Here is a 26,384-nt window from a genome sequence, read left to right as displayed (position 1 = left end):
TCAGGTTTAAACATGCTTTTTAACCCCATGATGGAGTCTACAGGTGTAAAGACAGATTAGAGTGATTACCTCAATTTGTCAGTATTCATTATGTTCTTTATACAATATTTAGAATAGATGACGATATGAATCCACTTCTAGGCTGGCTCAATATCTACTGTATAATTATCATTTCTGAAAAAAGAGCACAGTGCTGACACAATACCCAAGTATGATTTGAAACAGAAGCTTAACGTTTCTATGGGGAGTAAATTACACAGGAGAGAGTGTGTGGGCTGCACCTGGCAGACATTGGTGTATTATCTGTTTCTCTCATGCTATTATAATAACTTATAGTCCAGTCCAGACTTATTCAGTCCAGTTTTTTAAATATGTTTCTCAACTACAGCAGATGTCCCCACTGCTGAAATCTCTTTGTTTCCTGTTCTGATGATCGTTGGACTAATTTCTGGAATTACATTGATTTTCCTCCTGCTCTTGTTGTATTGCTGCAAAAAATTGAAAGGTGAGACTTTGTTTTTTTTCTTCTTCTGATATTAGATATTTTATTTTTTTTAAATGACTAAATAAACAGATGCAGCATAGGGTCATGAAGTGTGAACTGTTCACAAGAATGTATAATCCACAAGAACATAAAACAAACATATTGTTTATAATTTTTAATAAAGGTGCTGCTAATGAGCAGACGCTCAATCGGGATGAAGATCAGCAGCAAGTGTACTCCTCTCTTCTTCATGGTTAGTTTTTCATGTAGTTTCAAAATTTCTGATGCTATTTGCAACAAGACTGTACTTGTTACATCTGCTGCAGCTTTTAATATAAATGTTATTTGCAAGAACATTTGTGTTTAAATTAGTATCACAGACATGAGGTGACTGATTTTCTCTGACCTGCAGGTGATCGTTGTGTCTATGAGACAGTCAGAAGGTGTGAAAACACTGAAAATGGTAAAGTTTACACTTTCATTAATACAGAGCTTGTGGAAGCTGGATGATTATACAAGAACTGTGTTTGACATGAAAGTCAATCAGATTCTTATTTCAGGTCCAGCAGAAGGTGATTACACCAATGTTACACCTGTGATTCAGCTGAAAGTCATTAACAAGACAAGTGAGTGCACAAAATGTGAGATTTGAAATGCAAAATATACATTGGTAATTATTCTCACTGATAATAAATGCATTTGTGGACAAAACAGAGGGAGTTTGTTTTGAAATGCTTTCATTTGATCACCTCAACAAAGCAACGTGGTGACCCAGAGGAGAGCTCTGACTACAATGATGTCAATCCAAATTCAGCCACAGCTCTAAAATCTTAACAGCAGCTCTGTTTTTTCCTCTCTTTTTCTCTTTAAAGTCTTTTAAAAACTTGAAGTCACTTTTAGTGAAAAGGAGATTTTGAATTCAAAGCAATGATCCTGATAGTCTGAGTTTATGTTTCTTTCAAATATATACCATAGATCAGTTTTTTGTAGCTGTTACATGCTGAATAAATGTGTCAGACTTGTGAAACAGAGTTAAATGAACAAAAAAACAACAACAAAAGAAAAAAAGTCCAAATGGCAAAATCTAGACTTTTAGCCATAAAAGTAAACATGTACAAATAGTAAAATAGGACATAGAACTTTTAGCACAAATGTGTATTTTCATTTCATATGTATGTATCAATGAAATTGTTGGAAAGGCTGTCAACTGTGTGGGAGATCCCCCTTGTGGCGAGAGAGCACCGTTGCACTATTGAGCATATGGTATATGGTCCAGAGCACAGAGTTTTAACTAACATATAGTAAGAGCCACCTTGCAGACTAACTCAGCAGTGGATGTCTATGCAAGGTGTGAGTTTTGTGTGTCACTAAAGAACTGTGAGTAGACATTGAGCCCTGCCTTTCCAGGCAGGACAGAAATACTGTCAATTTGGGTTCTTAGTGTCATCTTAGTGGTTGATTGACCCAGCCACAAAAATCCATTTAATGGAAAAAAACAAAACAAAAAAAAAACAAGACTCCACAAGAACCACCTGCAGATCACCCTGTGTGATTCTCCACTTTCCAAAAGACAATCTTGTGCAGCACTTCATCCATGTCATGAGAAGTGACACTGCGAGACTTCCTATTCAGGCAAACATCAGATGTCTTGTATGACTGTTTAACAGAACTAGTCCAGGACCAGGTTAATCCTGCAGTGTAAATAACTGCACATACTCTTTCTCCTGTCATTTTGTTTGATTTCTTATAAATATTCAAATTTTATTGTAAATGTTTTTAATCATCTTTTTAAAAGGTTCAAAATTAGTTTTAGGTCATTTTTTTCATGACAGCTCTTTTATAATAATCTCTCTTATAATATTTAAATATGTGTCCAAATTGTCCATCACTGTATATCATCCAGTATCACACAATCCTGCTGCCAATCTCTCACTCCACACTCGCCTGTGGTTTGGGCCACAACTCATCCCTAAACCACAGTTAGAACTTCATCGTTTCTGAGCTGAAAATCACAGCTCAGAGCTGTCGGTGCTGATTCTCATTCCCTCCTCTTGACACTCTGTGGCAAATCGCCTCAGTATGAGCTGGAGTCCACCATCTTATGAAGCAAGGAGGGAAGTAAGCACAACTGTATTTCACTAGTAACTGTACGTAATCAGATTTCCATGGCAACTCAGCCTTGATTCTTGTGTTGCTTCCTTTATTTGATCTGTGATACGTATACCTCTAATTCTGTAAGACACATTCAAGTCTTTAAACAGCTGCTGTGTTTGCAGCTGTGCTCTGCTATGCAAAAATGTAGCTGTGTAACTGAGTTTCATCATCTGAATTTACTTCATCTGATCTCACTGAAAACAGTTTGTACAAGAGTGAAATGTTTGTGAATGTCATTAATCAGATTTTTGTCATTGAGTTTCTTTCTGTTTTTGAAACTAAATGATTATCTCCTGAATTTTTAAAAGACTGTCATTATATAGTTAGACAATCTGAGCAACATTACTGAGTTACTGAATACTGCAAAACAATTTCATTATTTATTAATACAGTAGTTACGAATACTTGTAAGAAAACAGAGAGGAGCTGAGAGAGGACTTCATCTTGTCTCACAGTCACTTCTGGTTAAGGACACCATTTCCTTTTTAACTTGTGCGCGCTTACTTCCTGTGAGTGAACTTATGACCAAACTAAAATTTCACCATAAGGTAAAGATATGTTAAAGGAGTCTGCATTAGTTTAATGAGATACTTTGAATTAGTGACACTCTGCTTTGTTGATTACAATGTAAAAGTATTTTTAGTTAATCATTTCACTTCTGTGAAAGTGCATGGATTACCAACACCTGCTGTGAACATTTACATGAACATCAGTAAGTATGAAGTTTGTGTTCATCAGCTGATACGGGGCTTCACACCAAATGTATTCAATGTATATTTGAAGCAGTGTATAGATTTTGTGCATCAGTCTTTAGTGTATCATCATCTCGTTGCAAAGGAGCAGCAGCAAACTCAGTGACTACATCTGTGACAGGAAGGAAACAGTAACAGTTCATTGGTCCTCATTTATGCAGCTACTGCAGTTTAAATCCATTTGAATGCTGTATGCATGTAGTGTTTATGAGGGTAGTTATCATTGGTGTTAAAGCTCCTTATATGCATATAGTGTATAAACTCAAAATGCACATTTCACTTAAAAATGAAGATGTGAAAATGTGATGTGAAAAACTTGTTAGAGATATTCATCTCCTGTTGAAAAACCCCCAAAAAGGAAATAAGTCTTCTCATCAGATATTGATGCTTCTTTCCTGTGTGACAAAAAATAGGAGAAAGATGTTTGTTTGTTGTTTGTTAATTCCCAATTAAACTGTTTTATTGCTAACTACATTGCTGTCTGTATTATTGCTGAAGTCCTAAATAATACCTTTAAAGTGTTTGTGCTAATAACATCGTGTACAGTCAGACAGGCATGGAGAACAGCACTGACTGGGAGGCTTTGAATAGATCACATAGTTCAATGCAACATATGAGACTTTAAGAATGCACAAGCATCTACTTAAAATCTATTTAATTTATCATCTGTGATGTGATTATGTACAATTCCAATGTATTTTGTTCATCTCCCTTAAATAAGCAGGCAGCCTTAAAGTATGAAATATTCATGTACAAATACACATAAATGTGTGAACTGTCTAAGTGGCTGAGAGTGCCCCACAGGCCTCAGTGTGAGCTTGAAGACATTTATAATGTTTAAGCAGTTTAATGTGTCGGTGTTGACGATAAACACATTTTGAATGAAAGCCGGGGAACTTTGGTAGCACAGAAACAAGTGGCTATTCTTTGTGACCATATAGATCGCTCCCTCATATTACCATTATTTCACCCAAAGGCACCAAGTTAATACTCAAATAAGCTGCAGCAATACACACAAATATAAACAGTACTTGGTGACATCTTTGCTTTTAGCCTCTAACCCTCTGGGGTCCAGGGTATAACTGGCCGTTTTTGACTAGTTTTGATTTAGCCTCTATATTTCACCTTTAAAAACTGTTTATCTTGCCAATCTGTTATTTTCTCATTTTGACAAACTGTATCAGCACAATTTATCTAAATTCAGACAAAATGTAAAATACGAGTAGAAAGTGATATTTCTGACTGTAAAAACCACAAGCATGTTTAAGGAATCATTTTCACAACTTGAAATGCAAATACAAATTGTACATTATTGTACATACAATTGTACATAGTTTGTGTCCACTCTAAGACAGAGGAGAACAGCACAGGGATAAACCTGCAGGTCTGACAGCGGGGCCCTATTTCAGGAAGCTGGTTTAGAAAACTCAGAGTGAAAAACGATACTCAGGGTTGAGTAACCCCGAACTGTCCAACTCGGAATATTCGGTTTCAGAAAGGCTGATAACAATTAGTTCAATCAACGTGGAGTTGCTTTAACCCCAAGTTAAGCGCGCGCACGAGGATACATAAAGCCCTGATCAGTGGAGCACAGATTAAGCGAGTCACCATGGAGACGGAGGGAAAGAAGGCGCGGTCAATGTATTTTACAGCGCTTGAGGCCGAAATTCTGATGGCAGCATATGCTGATAACATGCTAATTTTGCGGAAAAAAAGTAACACAGCCTCAGCTGCAAAAGAAAGGTAGCATGCATGGCAAAACATAGCCGACAGAGTCAATGCGTGAGTGTTAATTTAAACATTGATCTAGGGATTTCCACCCATTTAACACATTATTTTATTATATTTTATTTTTTTTATTTTATACATTTTATTTTATGATGTGATGTGAGCGCAGGTGCAACCCAACAGGCCCCAAACGTTCCTGGCGGCGAGTAAAAATGAAATATAAAAATATAGTCCAAACAGGTAAGGTGTAATTGTATTATGAGCCATAGTGCTTGGTCTGTTTGTCCGATGTAAATCAATTGCAGTTAGAGGCTACATTAATTTCCCCTCTGTAAGCACTTATTGAAATTATCTGAGCACATTACAAGTACATATTTGCTTACTCTGTATGCTCAAATGCGACCCGTTATAGCCAACAGAAAAAAAGCGGAGGCCCGAAAAACAGGTGGGGGTCCTCCTCCACCACCACTCACAGAGGCTGAGCAGTTGGTTTCCACATTTGTGATAATGTTGGCAGCATCACATATGATCTTCACAGTGCAGAGAACACAAATTAGCATCCATTACTATAATGAAATAATTTGTTAGTTTGAAATGCTACAGGGAACTATGTACCTGTACATTAATGCTGTGGAAAGACTTCCTGTTCACATAGTCTCCTTCATTTACTGAAGGAGCAATGATTGGAATGTGAGTGCCATCTATACAGCCAATCACGCCTGGGAACCGTGAGAATAAATGTAACATTTAAGTAGTAGTTCAAGTATCACCACATCATGAATTAAGTTTTGTTCATCCTGATACCTGCAATTTTGTGGCATCCCTCTTTGATAAATCTTGTGGGTCTATGACCGGGGAACACCACAAACGAGTACAGGAGATGTTTCAGTGCAACTGTAACATTCCTGACTGCCCGACAGACGGTAGCCTTGGAAATGTGCTCAGCGTCACCAATATTATACAGAAAGCTCCCGTTTGCAAAAAACCGAAGTGCAATACAAATAATATGTACAGAACTGAGAGAATGTCCGCGATGTGTCACATGAGCAATATTAGGCCTGAGGATGTTATTCAAATAAATTATAGATTGTGCTGAAAAACGGTGACGTTCACACAGAAAATCATCAGGAAATGATAAAATGTCCGAACGCGCTCTAATCACTCTCTCCCGGCGGAGAGCTCTGCGGAGGATTTGGGCTTCAACATCTACTGGCTCTTCAAGGAAGGAGCACGCCATGTCTGACACTTCCTACAGTCAGGTTTCTGACAAAGAGGCGGAGAAGGTCAGGGTTAGTTGAAGTAAACCTGCTAGGGGGCAGGTTAGCTTCACGGAGTGTGTCGTCATAGTAACTCACTCAGGATTAATCTAAACTCGCTTTGTGAAACCGAAAACCCAGAGTTTTCGTTAACTCAGGGTATACTTACTCAGAGTTTGCACTAAACCGGCTTTCTGAAATAGGGCCCAGGGGCCTGTTCTTCGTACCTCGCTAAGCAAGTTAGCTGGATTAGATTGTTGACGATTTCGCGTGATCTTGGATCGTTCGGTTCCCCGAAGCTCATCCGGGACTTGCTGTCATAGCAACAGAGCCGTAAGCGTAAACCTGCTCTGGAGCAGGTTTACTTTATGTAAACAGGATTAGATCGCGGCCACGCAGGTATGTCCGCTTCATTTATACGAAAGCAACAGCGATATTCCACCACTGTTTCACCATAAATAAATAACATCAATGTAACTAAAGATAATGCAGCACTTGATCCTTTTATTGATGTCACACAGATACATACAGGTCATTTCCTAAAAAAGGGAAATGTACTATTAACATTCTATTACATGTATGTGATTATTACAGATGTAATTCATATTTCAGAGTAGTAATTGTAAATCACTCCGTGTAATCAAGATGAGAGACCACGGCTATAAAAGCGAAGGTGGATTTGGGAAGCCTGTCGCAGCCATGTCCTGTCTGTTTACGCGAGCCACCCATTGCGGAAGGTGCAAGATTGATAAGGAGAGTCCTCATAATTCAGCGTATATTGCGGGATAGACAGGATCCTTTAGCTCAGCGCGACAGTGTGCTCATTGAGAGATATCGATATTCCCGTGAGGATATTATTCACTTAACCAACTTGTTGACGAGGGGGTGCAGGACCACCACCTGTCTTTTTTTCCTCTGCCCTTTTCTTGGTTGCTGTTATGAACAAACTAACAGATTATTACAGGCCAGTATTACCTTGCCAAGAGACAAAAAGCAATCTAAGAGATAAATATTACCATTCTGTAGAATACTCTTATATTTCACTTTTACTTGTTCCCATGTTCTAGTGGGTCCTGTTGTGGCTCTAATGTGAAAGGGGATATAATATAACATATTATAATATAATATAATGTAATATAATGCCATATGATATTGGACAATATAGTGTCATATGATAGATCTACCCTACCGCCTACTGGTGTTGGCCAGAGGGGCCGATGGCGCGATATGGCAGCCTGGCTTCTGTCAGTCTGCCCCAGGGCAGCTGTGGCTACAACCGTAGCTGCCTCCACCAGTGTGTGAATGTGAGAGTGAATGAATAGTGGTATCGTAAAGCGCTTTGGGTGCCTTGGAAAGCGCTATATAAACCCAATCCATTATTATTATTATTATTAAATTACCTACGAGTTTGATTTGTCAGCAACTTCCTGCCAGCCCTCTCTCCTTGCTTTTGCAGCCTTTGCAGTGTTCTCTTGCGTTTTAATTAAACTCTGAAACTCCTGAAATCCCTCACTCATGAGTTCTTGCTCTGCTGCCGGAACATACCGTGCACGCCCCTTCGACATTTTCGCCGACCAATCAGCGGGTTGCCGATCAATGTTTCTACTATCGATGCGTAGCCCCTTTTACGACACCCAGTGATGTCACATTACTGCATCCAGCTGTACTAATCGTCAACAGCAGGTGTGTTCGGGGAACCGGATTAGCGAGCTCACGGTTAGCGCGATGGTTTGGTCTTGGATGTGTCATTTGATCTTGGATGTAGTAAGCGACGTACGAAGCACAGGCCCCAGGTGTGTCACTCAGTGTTTACACTGCAATCTGCCTTTGGTGGCAACTGTGACATTCACTAGTAGAACTCACACACAAAACAAAACAACGACTACACTACGACAACGACTACACCACTACACTTGAGACTCCAAACACGGTAAACGTCACATATCTCTCACGTATCAAAACTCTCTCTCTCTCTTTCGCTCACTCGCTCTCTCTCGCCGGTCACTCCTAAACAAACAAACGCCACATGCTGCCATATCATTTTTTGATTGGTCGACACGGTACATTTTTTCCACCAATAGGGAAGGAGTTTTTTTGTTTTCACTCACAAGCAAAGCCTGTTCGCTAGCGCTCTCCTTAGAAAACACAGTTTTTACCGTTTCTTCCCAGATTAAACGCCACTGTTTTATTCAGAAAAAAACAAAAAACATCGGTTTTACGTGTCCTATCAACACAATTTAAAAACTGGTAAATGGTTTGAAGTCCGCACATTAAACCCAAGTTGAAATGGAGACGGTTAATCAGAAAGCTTTAAGTTGGCTAGTTACAGTACATCATGCTTTAGTTAGATCTTGTTACATTTTTATTTCTGTGTAAAAGGAAGGAAGCAGAGAGAAGTAATACAAACTCTTGGTTTCCTTCACAGCTCTTTGGTATCTGCTGTGCTGCTGCTTCACTCTCTCTCTTTACAGAAAGTTGTAGAAGTTTTCAGACGTGTCACTGCTGGATGTGAGGATGGGAGCCACTTTGCTCTGTGAGCTGGGCCTATTCTGTGAGTACATCACTGACTCCTATTGTTTGATTCATACTGATCCATAAACATGTTTTAGTAAGAAGAACAGAGCATCAGTCATTTGTACCATTTCAGGTCATGTGATCAGAGGACTCTCATGTTTGTACCAACATGGTTGTTTGTAGACTGGATTAGATTTTAGTGCACTAACTCAGATCAGAGTGGAGCTGGTTTAGATTATCTAAGAAAGGTTTGTTTCTCCAACAGTGACAATTTCATGCATACAAATCATAGCAGCCACTGGTACAACCACACGTGTTTGATTTATTTTATAGTTGTTTGTCTTTAGTTTGATAATGTCTCTGTCTTTATTATAGTGCTCCTCTGCACTGGACATGCTTGAGGTGACTGAAACGTTTTCTCTTAAATTTCTTTTATTCAGTAAAGATTATTCTCAGCGTAGTTCATCACTGTACAGCACATCCCATTTCTATTTCCATTGTTTTATTTTTCAATATATTTTCATTTTATGAACAGATTTTGCTTTGAGTACATACAATTGTTTCGGATTGCTAATGATCTGTTTGTGTTGGATTCTAGATGCTGTGCTAACTGTTGAACCCAACTGGTCCAATTTTTTCATTGGAGAGGTTGTTACCTTCAGTTTACTACACACAGCCAGTCAGTCAGGATTGATGAAAAGGGTGAGTTTTTTTATTCTTCTAGGAACCCAAAATGTGATAAGATAATGATCAGATGTGAGATCCATGGAGAAGACACTGAGTGTGTGTATGAAAGGATAACATCCAAAGAAAAATAAATCCAGGAAGTTAAATATGCTTATTAACCCCATAATGGAGTGTACAGGTGTAAAGGGAGAGCGCAGACCAGTATTCAACAGATTAGAGTGATTATTTCAATTTTTCACTATTCATTATGTTCTTTATACAATATTTAGAATAGAATCTAATTCCACACTCGCTCATTATCTATTGCATGATTATCATTATTAAAAAAATCACACTGTCTGCAGAGAAAATGTAAATGTTCTTCTGAGCTGAAACATTTTTTAGGCTGTTTATTAGCACGTAGAGCTCATCCCAAGTCCGGATGAGAAAGGAGGAGGGTTGGGCTAGCAACCCGACCCCATAAAATTTTTTTTACCGCTACAGAAACGACAAGAGAGAAATATCGAATACGGGATGTTAGCGGTGAAGAGCGCCGTCTGATGACGGCGATGGAAGAAAGCCGTCAATCGGACGTCCATCGCCTGATGCCCGGCGCCCTCTTTACGGCAAAGACAAGGACAAGGATCGGGACTTGGAATGTCAGAACTTTATTCCAGAGTGGACAGTTAGCACAAGTGCTGCGCGAGTTTGAGCGATACACGTTGGACATCTTAGGCCTGAGCGAGGTAAGATGGACTGGTAGTGGGCAAACTGTCAGCGACAAGAAGAGCATACTTTATGCGGGACACGTCACTGATCACGTTAAAAGTGTGGGATTAATTCAATTCAATTCAATTCAATTTTATTTATATAGCGCCAAATCACAACATAAGTCGCCTCAAGGCGCTTCATAGATACAGAGAAAAACCCAACAATCATATGACCCCCTAGGAGCAAGCACTTTGGCAACAGTGGGAAGGAAAAACTCCCTTTTAACAGGAAGAAACCTCCGGCAGAACCAGGCTCAGGGAGGGGCGGCCATCTGCTGCAACCGGTTGGGGTGAGAGAAGGAAGACAGGATAAAAGACATGCTGTGGAAGAGAGACAGAGGTTAATAACAGATATGATTCAATGCAGAGAGGTCTGTTAATACATAGTGAGCGAGAAAGATGACTGGAAAGGAAAAACTCAATGCATCATGGGAATCCCCCGGCAGCCTATGTCTATTGCAGCATAACTAAGGGAGGATTCAGGGTCACCTGGTCCAGCCCTAACTATATGCTTTAGCAAAAAGGAAAGTTTTAAGCCTAATCTTGAAAGTAGAGATAGTGTCTGTCTCCTGAATCCAAACTGGAAGCTGGTTCCACAGAAGAGGGGCCTGAAAACTGAAGACTCTCCCTCCCATTCTACTTTTAAATACTCTAGGAACAACAAGTAGGCCTGCAGAGCGAGAGCGAAGTGCTCTAATAGGGTGATATGGTACTACAAGGTCATTAAGATAAGATGGGGCCTAATTATTTAAGACCTTGTATGTGAGGAGCAGGATTTTGAATTCAATTCTGGATTTAACAGGAAGCCAATGAAGGGAAGCCAAAACAGGAGAAATATGCTCTCTCTTTCTAGTCCCTGTCAGGACTCTTGCTTCAGCATTTTGGATTAGCTGAAGGCTTCTCAGCGAGTTTTTTGGACATCCTGATAATAATGAATTACAGTAGTCCAGCCTGGAAGTAATAAATGCATGAACTAGTTTTTCAGTGTCACTCTGAGACAGGATATTTCTAATTTTAGAGATGTTGCGCAAATGGAAGAACGCAGTCTTACATATTTGTTTAATATGTGCATTGAAGGACATGTCCTGGTCAAAAATGACTCCAAGGTTCCTCACAGCGTTACTGGAGGCCAAGGTAATGCCATCCAGAGTAAGAATCTGGTTAGATACCATATTTCTAGGCTTTTCAGGGCCGAGTACAATAACCTCAGTTTTATCTGAATTAAGAAGCAGAAAGTTAGCGGCAATCCAGGTCTTTATGTCTTTAAGACATTCCTGCAATTTAACTAATTGGTGTGTGTTATCTGGCTTCATGGACAGATAGAGCTGGGTGTCATCTGCATAGCAGTGAAAATGTATGCTATGTCTTCTAATGATACTGCCTAAAGGAAGCATGTATAGTGTAAACAGAATTGGTCCTAGCACTGAACCCTGTGGAACTCCATAATTAACCTCAGTGTGTGAAGAGGACTCTCCATTTACATGAACAAATTGGAGTCTATTAGATAGATATGATACAAACCACTGCAGTGCAGTACCTGGATTAGTCCTATCGGAATGAGCGGTAGCCGCTCTGGTCAGTTGGCGACCAATCTCTGAACGACTGATCGTGGCAAGATTTATATCCGCCCATGCGAAAACCACTGTGATTCAAGTTTATGCTCCGACCGAGGACGCTGATGATATGGACAAGGAAGCCTTCTACGACGAGCTTCAAACTGTTCTGGACGAGGTGCACCGGCATGACCTCGTCATACTCATGGGCGACTTCAACGCACAGTTTGGACCTGATCGAAATGGCTTTGAGCAGGTGATTGGCCCACATGGATCGGCCGCGAATACAAATGACAATGGCCTGAGATTGACTAGTTTCTGTGCGGCAAACAATCTCTGAGTCGGGAACTCATACTTTCGTCACAAGCATATTCACAAGAAGACGTGGAGAAGCCCGGATGGTCTAACAGCAAATGAGATCGACTACATTTGCATATCGAGGCGATGGAGGTCAGCTACTGCTGACGTAGTCACTCGACACGGCGTGGATGTTGGTCTGACCACTATCTTGTTATGGCAAAGATCCAGTTGCGGCTCAAACAAACAAGACAAGATGCTCGCCGCGTACGCTCTTTCGATGTTGCCAAGCTCAAGGATTGCGATTTCCGCGACTGATATAACGTTGAGATCTGAAATCGCTTTGCCATTTCTGGAAGAAGTCGAAGATCTGGAGGCACACTGGGAGTGTCTTCAAATTGCTGTGGCGGCCAGCGCTGAGAAGGCCATCGGGCGGCGAAGAGGTACCTTCAAGGAACGTTGGATCCAAGATCAAACATGGCAGCTAATCGATGAACGACGAAGAGCAAATATCGCCCGGGATCAGATGACATCAAATGAACAACAGCAAGCCACAGAGGAGCGGTACCGACGCCTTGATCGGCAGGTGAAGCGAAGCTGTCGAAGGGATAAACGCGAATGGGTCGAGCGGAAAGCAGAAGAGGCACAGGAAGCTGCTGATCGGAATGATACGAGAATGCTATACAGGATCGTGCGTGACCTCACTGGCACCTTTTCGGGTCAAGGAGTGCCAATTAAAAGCAGAGATGGCAGACCTCTCGTCACGCAGGAAGACCAAGATAAGCGCTGGGTAGAACATTTCAAAGACCTCCTGAATCAACCCCAGACACGCCCTTGTTGGACAATGAGTTAGCCAAAAATGATGAACTCGTTGTGGACACTGGCCCCTTCACTATGGACGAGACAAAGGCGGCAATTAAGTCTCTCAAGAGTGGAAAGGCAGCCGGCGCCGACGAAATCACCGCGGAACTCCTGAAGTACGCGGACCCCGTTCTGGTCAGAGCTTTGACAACTCTGGTCAACAAATGCTGGGAAAGAGGCGAAGTACCCGGCAACTGGACAAGAGGTACCATTGTGAAACTCCCAAAGAAGGGTGATCTGTCAAACTGCAATAATTGGCGTGGCATCACCCTTCTCTCCATCCCAGGGAAGGTGTTCGGAAAGGTATTACTTCGGCGACTATTGAGAACGGTGGACGAACGGCTACGCGAGGAGCAGGCGGGTTTTAAAAGTGGAAGGTCCTGCATTGAACAAATATTCGCGCTGAGATCAATTATTGAGCAGAGCCTCGAATTCCAGCAAAGGCTATGCGTGAACTTTGTTGACTTTATAAAGGCTTTTGATAGCCTTAATCGAGACACGCTCTGGAAAATCATCAAGTCTTACGGCGTACCCAACCGCTTCATTTCCGCGTTCCAAGCGTTGTACCGCAGCTCTAGTTGTTGCGTCCGAACAGACAACGGCATCACGGAATATTTTAACATCGATACTGGTGTGCGACAAGGCTGCGTCCTATCGCCATTCCTCTTCAACATCGCCATTGACCATGTCATGCGCCGAGCAATTGGACCGAACACGATGGGCATCGCCGGACGTGATCCCCTGCAGCAGTTCACAGATTTGGACTTTGCGGACGATATAGCCTTACTTGCACCAACACTCCGGGCTCTTCAGAAAACAACCTCATCTTTGGAAAGAGAAGCAGCACCAATAGGACTCAGGATCAGCGGTGAGAAGTCGAAGATTATGCGAGTTGGTTACGCTACACCATCAAACACAGCGGTAACTGTGAAGCAGCAGCAGCAACTAGAAGAGGTGGACAGGTTCATGTATCTGGGTTGCACTTTCAGCAGTGACGGGGACGTGGAGCATGACGGAATTGGGAAAGCATGGGCAGCCTTTCAACGATTACGACCCATATGGATGACAACCACACTGCCTTTATCAACCAAGTTGCGGCTCCTGAAGACCATCGTTAAACCGACAGCACTGTATGCAGCGGAGACTTGGAAATCAACTGCAAAGATCAACCGCCATCTTGACGTTTTCCAACAACGTTGTCTTCGACGGCTGCTCAAGATCACATATCGGGATCGTGTTACCAATGAAGAAGTATATCGTCGTGCGGGAGTAGAGCCGCTCCATGTCCACGTCACCAAGCGTCGGTTCAGATTTGCCGGTCACATCCTTCGGCTACCGGACCCGAGACCTGCCCGTGTCACGGTTCTGTGGAACCCAAAGAATGGAAAGAGACGGCGAGGAAGACCTAAAATAACATGGAGGAGGACTTTCCTTGAAGATTTACGTTCAGTCGAACTGTCATGGGATGAAGCAACAACTGCCGCGATAGACCGAGTTCGATGGCGTTCTCTTGTCACCCGATGCGCTGATTGGCGCGGGAGGATCTAAGTCTAAGTAAGTATTAGCACGTAGCCCGCATTACAGTATAGATACAAAGTGAAGAAAAGCAATACAAACATTTGTCTCTGTAAAACTGACATTATGTTTTTGAATGATTAAACTATTCACAGAATTTATCACCATTCACCTGAATCAAAATATGCTGTTGGGTTAAAGACCTTTGCTCGAGTTACAAAATGAACAGGAAACACTATAAATAACATGGATAAAAGAAACCTTTAAATGGTCCTACACATTGAGGCTGAGTGGTTGTGTACATCTGTTCAAGTTTGAACAGCTCCAGATTAGAAGCTTTCTCATATGATTTTCCACAGAAATCACAAACTAATCAAAATATTATGACGTATAAGTGATGAACAGGTATGAAATTCAGAAGTTTCTTTTGTATCACTATTTAAATAAATAATCACCACAGAGGAAGATGTGGCAAATTAAATATTTTCAGTTATTATCAGGAATAGTGATATTATAAACAGTACAGTATTTTATGTTCTAAAATGTCCCCATGTAAACTATGTTGATAATCTGTATAAATACATCTAATTAAAACCTGGTATTATTACAGCAGCACCTGAGCTTGAAAGCTCTTCATTTCTCACTCCTTTGATCGTTGGACTCGTTTGTGGAATTTTACTGATTCTTCTTCTTCTGCTGTTGTGTCGCTTCAAACAGTCAAAGGGTGAGACCATTATCAATCTGATATTAAACTGAATATGATGTAAATAATAAAATTCACAGATGTATCCTAAACACTCCATGTAAAATTTCTGCACCAGAACAATTTACTATATATTCATTACAGATTCATTCTTTGTCAGGTTGGTTCAAATCTCCCCTCTCCAGTAGTAGAACTGCATCCCCTGTTTCTTATTAAATCTACAGGGTTACTACTTCCACGGGTTTCTACCAGGACTCGGAGCACAAATCAGAGCTCTGCAATGAATCACATGATCAAGGATGAAGCTCAACACAGTCAGCATGTTTCTACTCTCCAAAGTCAGCCTGATCCATGACAAGTTTTATTGTTGCTTTATTTATTCATTTATTTACTGAACATTTTTAAACTCAAAGTCCAATATATTTGTTTCGAGTTTGCTGATTTAATGATCAAATCTATACATTAGAACTTCAATTTTTAATCTAACATTGGCTTGTTTTGTAGGTGATTCTTGTGTTTATGAATCAATCAAAGACCACGATGACACAAAAAATGGTAAAGTAGACACAGTAGCACAGAAGTATGTAGACCATAGGTGTCAAACTCTGGCCCGCGGAGCCATACCAAATTACTATTACAACTATTACGGCCTACTGGTATTATACAGCTAATATATATATTGTTTAGCATTAAGCTTTGCTTGTTCCATATTCAGTTTTTCAGCAAAACTTGTTTGAGTCCATAAGAAAAGATTCATTCTTAAATCTGGAGGAAGATTTTTTTTTCAATAAATATTAATGTTAGCCCGCGACTTTGTTCCAGTTTTGAATTTTGGCCCACTGTGTATTTGAGTTTGACACCCCTGATGTAGACTGTGTGATTTAAGGTTTAAGAAATCAGCTGCACACCACACAGCTAAGAAAACAAAAGAAGCTGAACACTTGATCCTTCCAGTGTGACACAAAGTCAGTTCAACTTTGAGGTCATCAACATACAGAAAAAAAATACAAACAGAAATTCAATTTATTTCTTCATTTTCTAAAATCTTTGGATATATGTTTTTGTTTGTTTGTTTTTTAAATTTCAGAGGTTATTGTTTTTTCTTTATTTTGGTATGTTTTTTTGTGATGAAATTACTTTTTGTTTTTCTCATGCCAGATTACGGAATAAACATTATTATTGTAATTGTAATATTTTAACCTAGAAGCATTATGTAGAATTAATTTCAGTCCTGTTGTCAACAGAGTGAGTGAAGTCTGATCCTTAAGGTTTGGATTTGAGCTTAGTGGAAGGGTCATGCTGAGCAGGGTTGAGCTGATGTGACACTGAATTGAGGGCTAACAGGTTTTCATAGAAAAGGTTTTTAAACATGACACAAACATCTCATCTTTAACAGATTTTCAATAGATTTATGTGATCAGTGTGGTGTTGGCTGACAGAGATATAAATGTAATGAAAATTACCACACTTAACCTTTTATCCTGATCATCTGTCCATCCTCTTTCAGATGACATTTGTTTGTATGCACAGGTCTCCCACGACAGAGCTAAAACCAAGAAAGACAACGGTGAGTAAAATAATACATACCTTTTTTTCTTGTTTTTTTATTTAGCAAGCAATCAACATTGACTACACCATTATTTCATCATTTTAAGAGGGTTATAATGACATCAGTTAGATATCATTGGATCATAGGGTCACTGACCTTAATAACCAGGGTGGAGGAAGCTTGAAGTGATCTGACACTGAAATGAGATTTAACAGCAGCAGAGAAAGAAACAGGTTTTCAAACATGACAGTAACAGGTTGTCATAAAATCTTGTCTTCAATAGAGCTTCAAAACCTCCTTCAGTCAGTTCCTGTGATGAGTTACTGTAGGTGTTAACTGACAGAAATATAAAGGAAATTAAAGCCACTCAAGTTTGTTAATGCTGCTCATCTGTCCATCCTCTTTTAGATGACAGTCTGTTGTACACACGGGTCTATTACATTAAAGCGAAACCTAAGAGACACAAAGATAAGTAATGTAATAAAATAAGTAACTTATTTTTTGCTTTAGGTTTTAAATGTTTTACACAAGAAGGAAAATTGTATAAATAAATCAAGTCGTCACTTTGAACAAAGAGGTACTTGAAATCACATTTGACAAACTATTTCTTTGCAGGGAAACCAGCTCCTGTAGCAGCTGATGACACAGTTTATTCTGAAGTTAAATCACAAACAGCTCTGGGTAACTGTGCAGAAATAAAATAGCTTAAATGTTGTGATTTGTTGCTGTAACGATGAACCCAAATAAGTTTTAAAGGAAGTTAATTCAGTTCTAAATCACCTTTAATGACTGGATTGTGCTGCATCATTTCTTTCAGATTAATAACAAGATCTGCAAAACCAACTGGATCAGTGACAAAACTGAGTTAATTCCATTAGAAGTAAAGAGATCATTGGAGAAAATGAGATTATGCACTGTTTTGTAAAATAAAATAAAATAACTTTAAAAACTTTCTTCCATCATAATAGCACCAAATGATGATCTGGCTTTGAGACCAGGATGCTTTTTAGACATGAATATTCATTAAACTGTAAGTGTTGTTACATGTAATTGTTCAATAAATTAATTACAAATAAAACAACACTTGGAAATGAAAATCATCAACCTACAGAGGGCTAAATGCAAAGACATATCAAAGTGACAACATAATGCAGCAGGTTTTTTTTAACCATTTTTTTTAAAGAAAGAGAATAATCTGTTTACTGTTTCTCTCATATGATGACTGTGTGGCAGACAGAGCAGGACCTTAAATGCAGAACATGGTAATAAACTTTAAAAAAAAATCTTGATTTTATTCTCTGTGACTCACAGAACAAATTTAAATAGATAAGACAGAAGACACACTACCAAAGAGGGTCGAATGCGGCAAGAAACAAGGCGAGACTCAAACAACAAATGCATAAAAGGTAACATAGGAAGAGGAAACAGGTGGAAGAACAGCTGGGACTAACTGGGGAAATGATGGGGAAAGTAAAGCTGACCACTAACATATAAGAAAAAGGTTACCAAAAGAAAACAGGGAGTAACGAACACCTACCACAGAGACAAAGACTTAACAAGGTATGTGAAACACACTCTCAAAAGTGGAGTACGAGGATTTAACATCTATATGTTTATCTATATGCTATTCTCCAAATAATTAATCATGCTTAATTCTAATTGAAGTATGACCCTAATTAATAGGATGAACAAGAAAACCTAGTTTGATCAATGAAAATTGTTTTAATGTCTGGATTTTGCCTGCACTGGCATCATTCACCTCCAACCTCAACATATTAGTCTCTGTGTGTGAGACTGACTGTAGGAATGTGGTGAAGATAAGAGTGTGGAAGTCTGTGGCTTGTCATCATGTGTGAGTGTTAAGTAGGTTGGTGATAGTTAATCATGCTTATTACTAATCAGAACCAATATAAAGGGTCTTTCTGGAGGTGTCTGGCTGAATCCATGACACAGAAGAAAGATTAAACTGAAGCAGAACATAAACAAACTATGACCAACAACTAAACTATAGCCTGATGGTGTAAAGACAAAAACATTATATGGTATCATAAATGTATGAAGCAAAAATTAGGCCCAATTACTCAGGATACTGAAGAATATGAATCTTGGTCTATAACTTAAAGCTGGGTCTAAAGACGCAGCACCATGACAGTCCCTGATCTCCTGCTATGTTACGTTTTCTGTGCAGCCTTAGTCAGCCTAAGAAGTGTGATTTCACCAGAACTGCTGTAATAAGTGCAGGAATCACCCCGAGTTATGATCAAATTCTAATAGTAGGTGATTTTAATATCCATGTATGCTAGAGGGTGTGGGGGGGCCACAGCCCCGTCCTCCAGGGCATGAAGCGGGTTCCCTCCGGGTACTCCGGCTTCCTCCCACCGTCCAAAGACATGCAGCTTGTGGGGATAGGTTAATTGGATGATCCAAATTGTCACTAGGTGTGAATGTGAGTGTGAATGGTTGTCTGTCCCTGTGTGTTGGCCCTGCGACAGACTGGCGACCTGTCCAGGGTGTACCCCGCCCTTCGCCCTATGACAGCTGGGATAGGCTCCAGCGCCCCCCGCGACCCTGAAAAGGATAAGCGGAAGCGAATGGATGGATGGAACCTTTTAAAAAACAAGCGCGTCCATGCTCACAGGTGTACACACCCACAAACTACACCCTTTTTGGCTCCTACCTCAAAGCACACTGTGTTCTGTTGATCTTATGTGCTGCACAATAATGTTTAACATTTAGTATTTACTGTCATATTCCCATATATCATTGTGATGTTGTTTATTCTATTACTCTTGTTCTCTTCTGCTTGCTTTCTTTTTTCTTTCTCAGCAGGTGACCCAGGTGATTGATATATGCATTTTTTTTTCTCTGCCCGTTCTGTTGGTTTTTGTCTTTTGCCCTTCTCCCCCGTCCCTCTTCTCAGCTGTTTCTCTTTCCCTCTTTCTTTCTCCCCTTCTTTCCCCCAGTCAAGTCTGTCCCGTATTCAGTAAGTGAAAATAAAATAAACAATAAAAGGTGAATCAAATGGACCATTAAGGCAAGGCTGGGATGGTCAGTTTGGTAAAGTAAATCCATTGGGCATCTTTCTTTGCCTTTAGACAACAATTCTGAGGGCAAAAGAGCCAAACGGGACAGACCAAAAAAAATAAAAATAAAAAAAAAATATCCATGTATGCTGCCCCCACAATCAGCTGGCTAAAGACTTTTTAAATTTGATTGACTCTTTTAGCCTCATCCAGCATGTATTGGATCCAACACATGTACAGGGCCACACGTTGGACCTCGTGTTGTCTTTTGGATTACCAATTTTTAATTTGGAAATAAGTGATGCAATCTTTTCCGACCACTGTCTATTAGTGTTTAATATACTTTTATCTCATTTCCATCTTAAACCTACATCCTCAACACGATGGTATCGTGTTTTTAAACCAACTTCCACAGAACAGTTTTCCACTGCCTTTGAAGGACTGTCGAATTCTGCTCTTGGTGATGGCATTGAGCAGATGCATTTGAATTTTAATAATAAATGTAAGACTATTCTTGATGAGATCGCTCCATTTAAATCAGTGCAATCAACAGCTTACTCAGACCCGTGGATAAACGACTCAACTCGATCAGCTAGGCGACAGTGCTGGAAGGCCGAACGAAAATGGAAAAAAGTTACAAGTCTCTTTCCTGCTGCTGAGAGAGAGCCTATCTAGATATCAAGTCATCGTAAAAGCCAAGAAAATCTAAGTTTCTCGCAAGCATTATTGAGACCAACTCTAATAACCCTCGAACTCTTTTCTCAGTTATTGAATCGGTCTTGAATACCTCCCCCGCTTTCCATATAGATAGCTCCATTGAAACTTGCGATAGATTCTTGCAGTTTTTTATTAATAAGATAGAAAGGCTTCGATCTACATCTATCCCATTGCTGTATAATGTCTCATTAACATATACCCCCTCAACAACTTTTGACCAGTTTGAGGCTTATCAGGTGGAATATTATTTTACTGTCTCTGTGTTACTATTCACACTTAGTATTATTGCTTTTGCATCACTTATGATTTATCATTTATCATTTATGGTTACAGAAGAATCCTACATTCCAGGCTTAATCATATTCATGTTAAACTGACCAATAATAAGAGGTCTGCAGATACATGCACTACACACTCCCCACACATTCCACTGTAATGCTGTCAGAGCTGAGGCCAACTAAAGACAACTCCATATTTGGTTTTGGACAACAATTGAATACACTTACACGGAGTACACACATTCAAGTCCACACTACACGCACCTACATAGTCATGTAGAACACGCACACACTTATGGAGAACTGTGAGGGCGTCTCAGGACATGCTCCCTGTTTGACACACACACACTCACAATAGACACGAATAGAAATACACACCACACACACTGGTTTTCTCTAAGTGCTGGACTGAGTGGAAACATCTGGAGGCCATATAAGGGGAACTTCCTGAGTTCTGAGAACTGACTGATACTTATCATGTGACTTGACGGCATCATTGCAATAAAAGCCTTGTGACATGGTTGTTCGGGGGAGATCAGCTCTGAAAGGTTTATGATGCTCATCTTCCCCACATATATATGTGTATAATAAAAACCACTATTTTGTGTCACGGTCCGCTGTGACGGACCGAGTGGAGAATGCGTGTAATGGACCCAGGTGCGTACACAAGTGAACAGACGGGAGTGAGCTTTAACAGAAGGCGAGCCTTTAATATGGCTGAAAACAAGGTGTGCAAATACAGCAGGGATGGCGTGGCTAAACAAAAACCTAAACTGGGAACAAACTATGGTGAGGTTATGGCTTGGAAGACAACAGACCAGGCATGGAAACACGGAGGGTGGGAACACAGACGACGCGACACAGACTGTAAGAAACACAGAGACTAAATACACATGAGGGATGATCAGGGGAAGTGGCCACACATGGGAACGCAGCTGACACACATGAACTTAACGACAGGACAGGAGGAGTGAGCTGAATACACAGACAGTGAATGCAGGCCTTCAAAGTAAAACAGGAAACATGAGACATGAACCGGGGAGACGTAGTACAGGGGGAGGTGACATAACTGACAGCATGAACTTGACAGTACAAGACACACAGACATAAACACACGAAGGGCAAGGGAGACGTAATGCAAGGGTAACATAATTACAAAAAGGGCTGGACTATCTTAAAGAACCTAAGCAAACAATAAACATCAAAATAGGTTAAGCATAACACACTGGGTCACACGACCCAGGACCATGACATTTTGACATCTACTGAGGACCATGCAGTCGTTTGTCTCCTCCTCAAAAACTCGAACCTTGACAGGCTGTATGTCTTAACGAGGTAGAAGAGCTTTGCAATAGCATAAAGATATCATCCTGCCCCTCAGATGCAGTCCCAACCCATTTTCTAAAAAAGATTATTAAGGTAGTCGGTCCTGACATTTTAACTATTTTTAACAGCAGTCTCAGCTCTGGAGTAGTACCAACTGGATACAAGCACGCTGTAGTGCAGCCAGTACTTAAAAAACCGAATCTTGATTCTTCTGTTCTTGCTAATTTTAGACCTGTCTCCAAGCTACCGTTTCTGTCAAAAATGCTAGAAAGGATTGTATTTGAGCAGCTACAATCCTTTCTAAACAGTCATAATATTTTTGAGAAGTTCCAGTTGGGCTTCAAAACCCACCACAGCACAGAAACTGCCCTCTTAAAAATACTTAATGATATTTTATTAATCACTGACTCAGGAGACCCAGCCGTGCCCCTGCTCCTAGACTTAACTGCAGCCTTTGATACTGTTGACCACAGCATTCTGATCTCCTGTTTGGAGCAATGTGGTATCAAAGGTATCCCCTTGGAATGGTTTAGGTCGTACCTCTCCAAGAGGACTTTTTCCGTGAGCCTTGATGATTTTATTTCTTCCCCAGCTCCTCTTACTTGTGGTGTCCCGCAGGGATCCGTATTAGGCCCAATTCTTTTTTCAATCTATATGTTGCCCCTAGGCCTAATTTTTAGGAAACATAACATCTGCTTTCACTCATATGCCGATGACACCCAGATTTATCTTCGGTTTAATAGAAACACCTCTACGCCCATGGAATCGTTAGTCAAATGTCTCGACGAAGTTAAAATCTGGATGGCCTCAAACTTTCTTACCTTCAACGAGAATAAAACAGAGGTAATTATTTTTGGACCAAGCTGTAATTTCAATGCCCCAGATTTGGACTTATGTAACCTAACATGTGCTGTTAAAACGCATGTAAAAAACCTGGGGGTTCTCTTGGATAGCAAACTTACATTTGAGAAACAAATTAATTCAGTTGTCCAGCGGTCCTTTTTTAAATTAAGGCTCCTATCCAAAGTGAGATCTTTTCTATCCTTTAGAAACTTGGAACGACCAATTCATGCGTTTGTTTTATCTCAACTGGATTACTGCAATTCACTGTATGTGGGTGTCAGTCAGTCCAGCTTGGCCTGGCTCCAACTTGTACAGAATGCTGCAGCTCGCCTTTTGACTCGTGTGAAGAAACACCAACATATTACTCCGGGGCTTGCTTCCCTTCATTGGCTTCCAGTGCGTTTTAGAATTAAATTCAAAATCTTACTTTTAACTTATAAAGTGCTAAATGGCCAGACACCGGACTATTTGTCTGACCTTGTGCAGCAGTATACGCCCTCTAGAGCCCTTCGATCAAGTGATCACCTACTCCTTACTTTACATAAGTCTAGGATGGTTCATAGAGGAGATCGGGCATTTGCAGTTGTGGCACCGAAAATGTGGAACGATCTACCTCTCCACATTAGAAAGGCCCCAACTGTTACTCTTTTTAAATCGCATCTTAAAACATATTTTTTTACTCTGGCTTTCGAAACTGTAGGAGAGTTACCAATTCTTTTATCCTAATCTGTTTTTAATTTTTATCAGTTGTTGTTGTTAATGTCACTGTTTAATTGTTATGTTGTACAGCACTTTGGTCAACGCCCTGTTGTTATTAAATGTGCTTTATAAATGAATAAATGAAATGAAATGAAGTGAAGAGAAACACAAGGAAACTATGTTAAGCTTAAGAAAGGCAAGTCTACACAGCAGGACACACAGTGTGGACGTTTTCCTCATCCACACGTAAATTTTACTCTCTGCAGTGTTTAAATGCTTACATATATAGTTAGAACTTTCGAAAATCTCCACCCTGGCAGGAGTTTTCAAAAATCTCCATTTTCAGTGACCGAAAAAGCCGTTTACGTGTGGACGAAAGGTGCAAACGCATAGAAAAATCTGTGTTTTCAAAAATACCCAGGTACATGTGGACGTAGCCTATGACTGTTAGATGCAGACCTTTTTATGTAGCTTGAGAATTCACTGTTGTGCTCATTACAGCAGTGTACATCCCACCCAGCGCTAATACTAAGGAAGCGCTCTGCGAGCTGATCAGTGAGCTCCTGAACTCACACTCCGATGGACTGTTTATTATCGCCGGAGATTTCAATCACGCAAATCGCAAGTCAGTTCTTCCAAAATTCCATCAACACGTTGACTTTGCCACGGGGGGTAAAACATGCTGGATCTTGTTTACACAAACATTCCCAGCGCGCAGAGAGCGAAGCCCCGCAGCTACCTCGGACACTCAGACCACTGGTCTATTATGCTAATTCCGGCATACAGACCGCTCATCAGACACTCCAAACTGGTTCTGAGACAGGTGGGAACTTGGCCTACTTGAGCTCTCTCTGCTCTCCAGGACTGTTTTGAGCACACTGACTGGAACATGTTCAGGGAGGCTACAACAAATGGCGACTGGACCAACTTGGAGGAGTACACATCATCTGTGACTAGCTACATCAAGAAGTGCATCGATGATGTCACCTACTCCAGGGATATTATAATACGGACCAACCAGAAAGCGTGGATGACTGCAGAAGTACGTGACCTGCTAAGGATTCAAGACTCTGCCTTCAGAGCAGGTGACAAGGGGGCCAAACTGTCTCAAACCATCAAAGCAGCGAAGTGCGCGCATGGCAGAAAAATCCCCAGCCACTTCCAGGATAGCGGTGACACGCAGCGCATGGTTTGATCCCCAGAATGATGTGCTGGTGAGGAAGTCATAATGACCAGGTTCTCTGTCTGACCTCTGCTGATGTGAGGAAAATTCTTTGCAGAGTTAACCCACATATCCAGATAAAATTCCTGGTAGAGTGCTCAGGGAATGTGCAGACCAGCTGACATATGTCCTCACCGACATCAACCTCTCCCTGAGCACTGCTGTTGTCCCAACGTGCCTCAACCACCATCGTTCCTGTGCCAAATAAGTCCCCAGTGTCCTGCCTCAACAACTACCGTCACTCACACCCATCATGATGAAGTGCTTTAAGAGGCTTGTCATGAGGCACATTAAGACCCTGCTGCCACCCACACTGGACCCACTGCAGTTTGACTATAGCCCCAACCGGTCAACAGAGAACGCCATCACTATCACCCTACATCTTGCCCTCACCCACCTGGACAATAAGGGCATATATGTTCGAATGCTGTTCATAGACTTCAGTTCAGCATTCAACAGAATCATTCCTCAGTACCTGATTGGAAAACAGCCTGCTGGGCCTGAACACCTCCCTCTGCAAATGGATCCTGGACGGAGAGGCCTCAGACAGTCTGGATCGGCAACAGCATCTCCAACACCACCACACTGAGCACTGGAGCCCCTCAGGGCTGTGTGCTTAGCCCATTGCTGTTTACTCTGCTGACTCACGACTGTGTAGCAATGCACAGTTCAAACCACCTCATCAAGTTTGCCAATGACACGACTGTGGTGGGTCTCATCAGCAAGAACAATGAGTCAGTATACAGAGAGGAGGTGCAACAGCTAATGGACTGGTGTAGAGTCAACAATCTGTCTCTGAACATGGGCAATAGTGATGGTAAATTTGATTCTTTTTACTGAATCGAGTGTTAATGAGTCACTCACCAAAGTGAATCGGGTTTTTTGAGTCATTTGATTCACTGAGTCAGTTGACCAGAGAGTGCAAACAATTTTCATTTTCACTCAAACTTAATTTGTTTCCCTTTTCATGTAAATCCCATTGCTAAGATGAATGAGTCAAAAAACAAAACAAAACTATTTTATAGAGAAAAAAGAGCAAAAACATTTCTAAAATTAAGCAATTTCCTATCAAAATTGCTTAATAAACATTTATTTTGTTTTTTTGTATTTTATTAGTATTTTCCTTAAGTGTGTCAAATATATTTTTTCTCATCTAAATATCCACTGCGCTGTGAGCCAGGGGGCGGTAATGCGCCTTAACATTGGTTGCCAACCAAGAAGAAGAAGCTGTGAGCCAGGAGGGAGGGGGTGAGTGAGTGATTCGTTCGCTCGCTCTATGATTCAGCACAGGAGGGAAGGGGGTTAGTGAGTCCTGAGTGATTCGTTCGCTCTTTGATTCAGCACAGGAGGGAGGGGATTAGTTTTTTGTTTTTTTTTGTTTGTTTTTTTTTTGTTTGTTTTTTTCTTTTATTAGTAATATAAACATACAAACAAAATGCACCATATATTACAGATTCAGAGAATAAACATTTCT

General features: G+C 40.7%; 2 protein-coding genes across 2 annotated transcripts in view; both read left to right on the top strand.

The window, feature by feature from the left end:
- Window positions 1–17,506, top strand: part of LOC147335379 (uncharacterized) — a 41,188-nt gene extending 23,682 nt beyond the window's left edge. Inside the window, exons 20-26 of the mRNA XM_086286056.1 lie at window positions 15,161–15,274; window positions 15,398–15,413; window positions 15,506–15,591; window positions 15,758–15,808; window positions 16,761–16,820; window positions 17,211–17,268; window positions 17,416–17,506. Of these exons, the coding sequence (XP_086142182.1) occupies window positions 15,161–15,274; window positions 15,398–15,413; window positions 15,506–15,591; window positions 15,758–15,808; window positions 16,761–16,820; window positions 17,211–17,268; window positions 17,416–17,506 (476 nt within the window). The remainder of the gene's footprint in view (window positions 1–15,160; window positions 15,275–15,397; window positions 15,414–15,505; window positions 15,592–15,757; window positions 15,809–16,760; window positions 16,821–17,210; window positions 17,269–17,415) is intronic.
- Window positions 256–2,402, top strand: LOC147335380 (uncharacterized). The gene is made up of 5 exons (XM_086278573.1): window positions 256–505; window positions 669–737; window positions 897–947; window positions 1,045–1,111; window positions 1,243–2,402. The coding sequence occupies exons 1-5, from the start codon at window positions 430–432 to the stop codon at window positions 1,316–1,318; spliced, it is 339 nt and encodes a 112-aa protein (XP_086134699.1). The 5' UTR covers window positions 256–429; the 3' UTR covers window positions 1,319–2,402.
- Window positions 17,507–26,384: the final 8,878 nt, after the last annotated feature.

This window comes from Aulonocara sp. 'chitande type north' Nkhata Bay, linkage group LG3 (genome assembly GCF_057382095.1).
Source record: "Aulonocara sp. 'chitande type north' Nkhata Bay isolate Kocher_YH1m ecotype deep benthic linkage group LG3, A_spYH_male_GT1.1, whole genome shotgun sequence".
Classification (NCBI taxonomy): domain Eukaryota; kingdom Metazoa; phylum Chordata; class Actinopteri; order Cichliformes; family Cichlidae; genus Aulonocara; species Aulonocara sp. 'chitande type north' Nkhata Bay.
The sequence above is the reverse complement of the archived record's forward strand: the minus strand, read 5'-3'. Positions and strand labels throughout refer to the sequence as shown.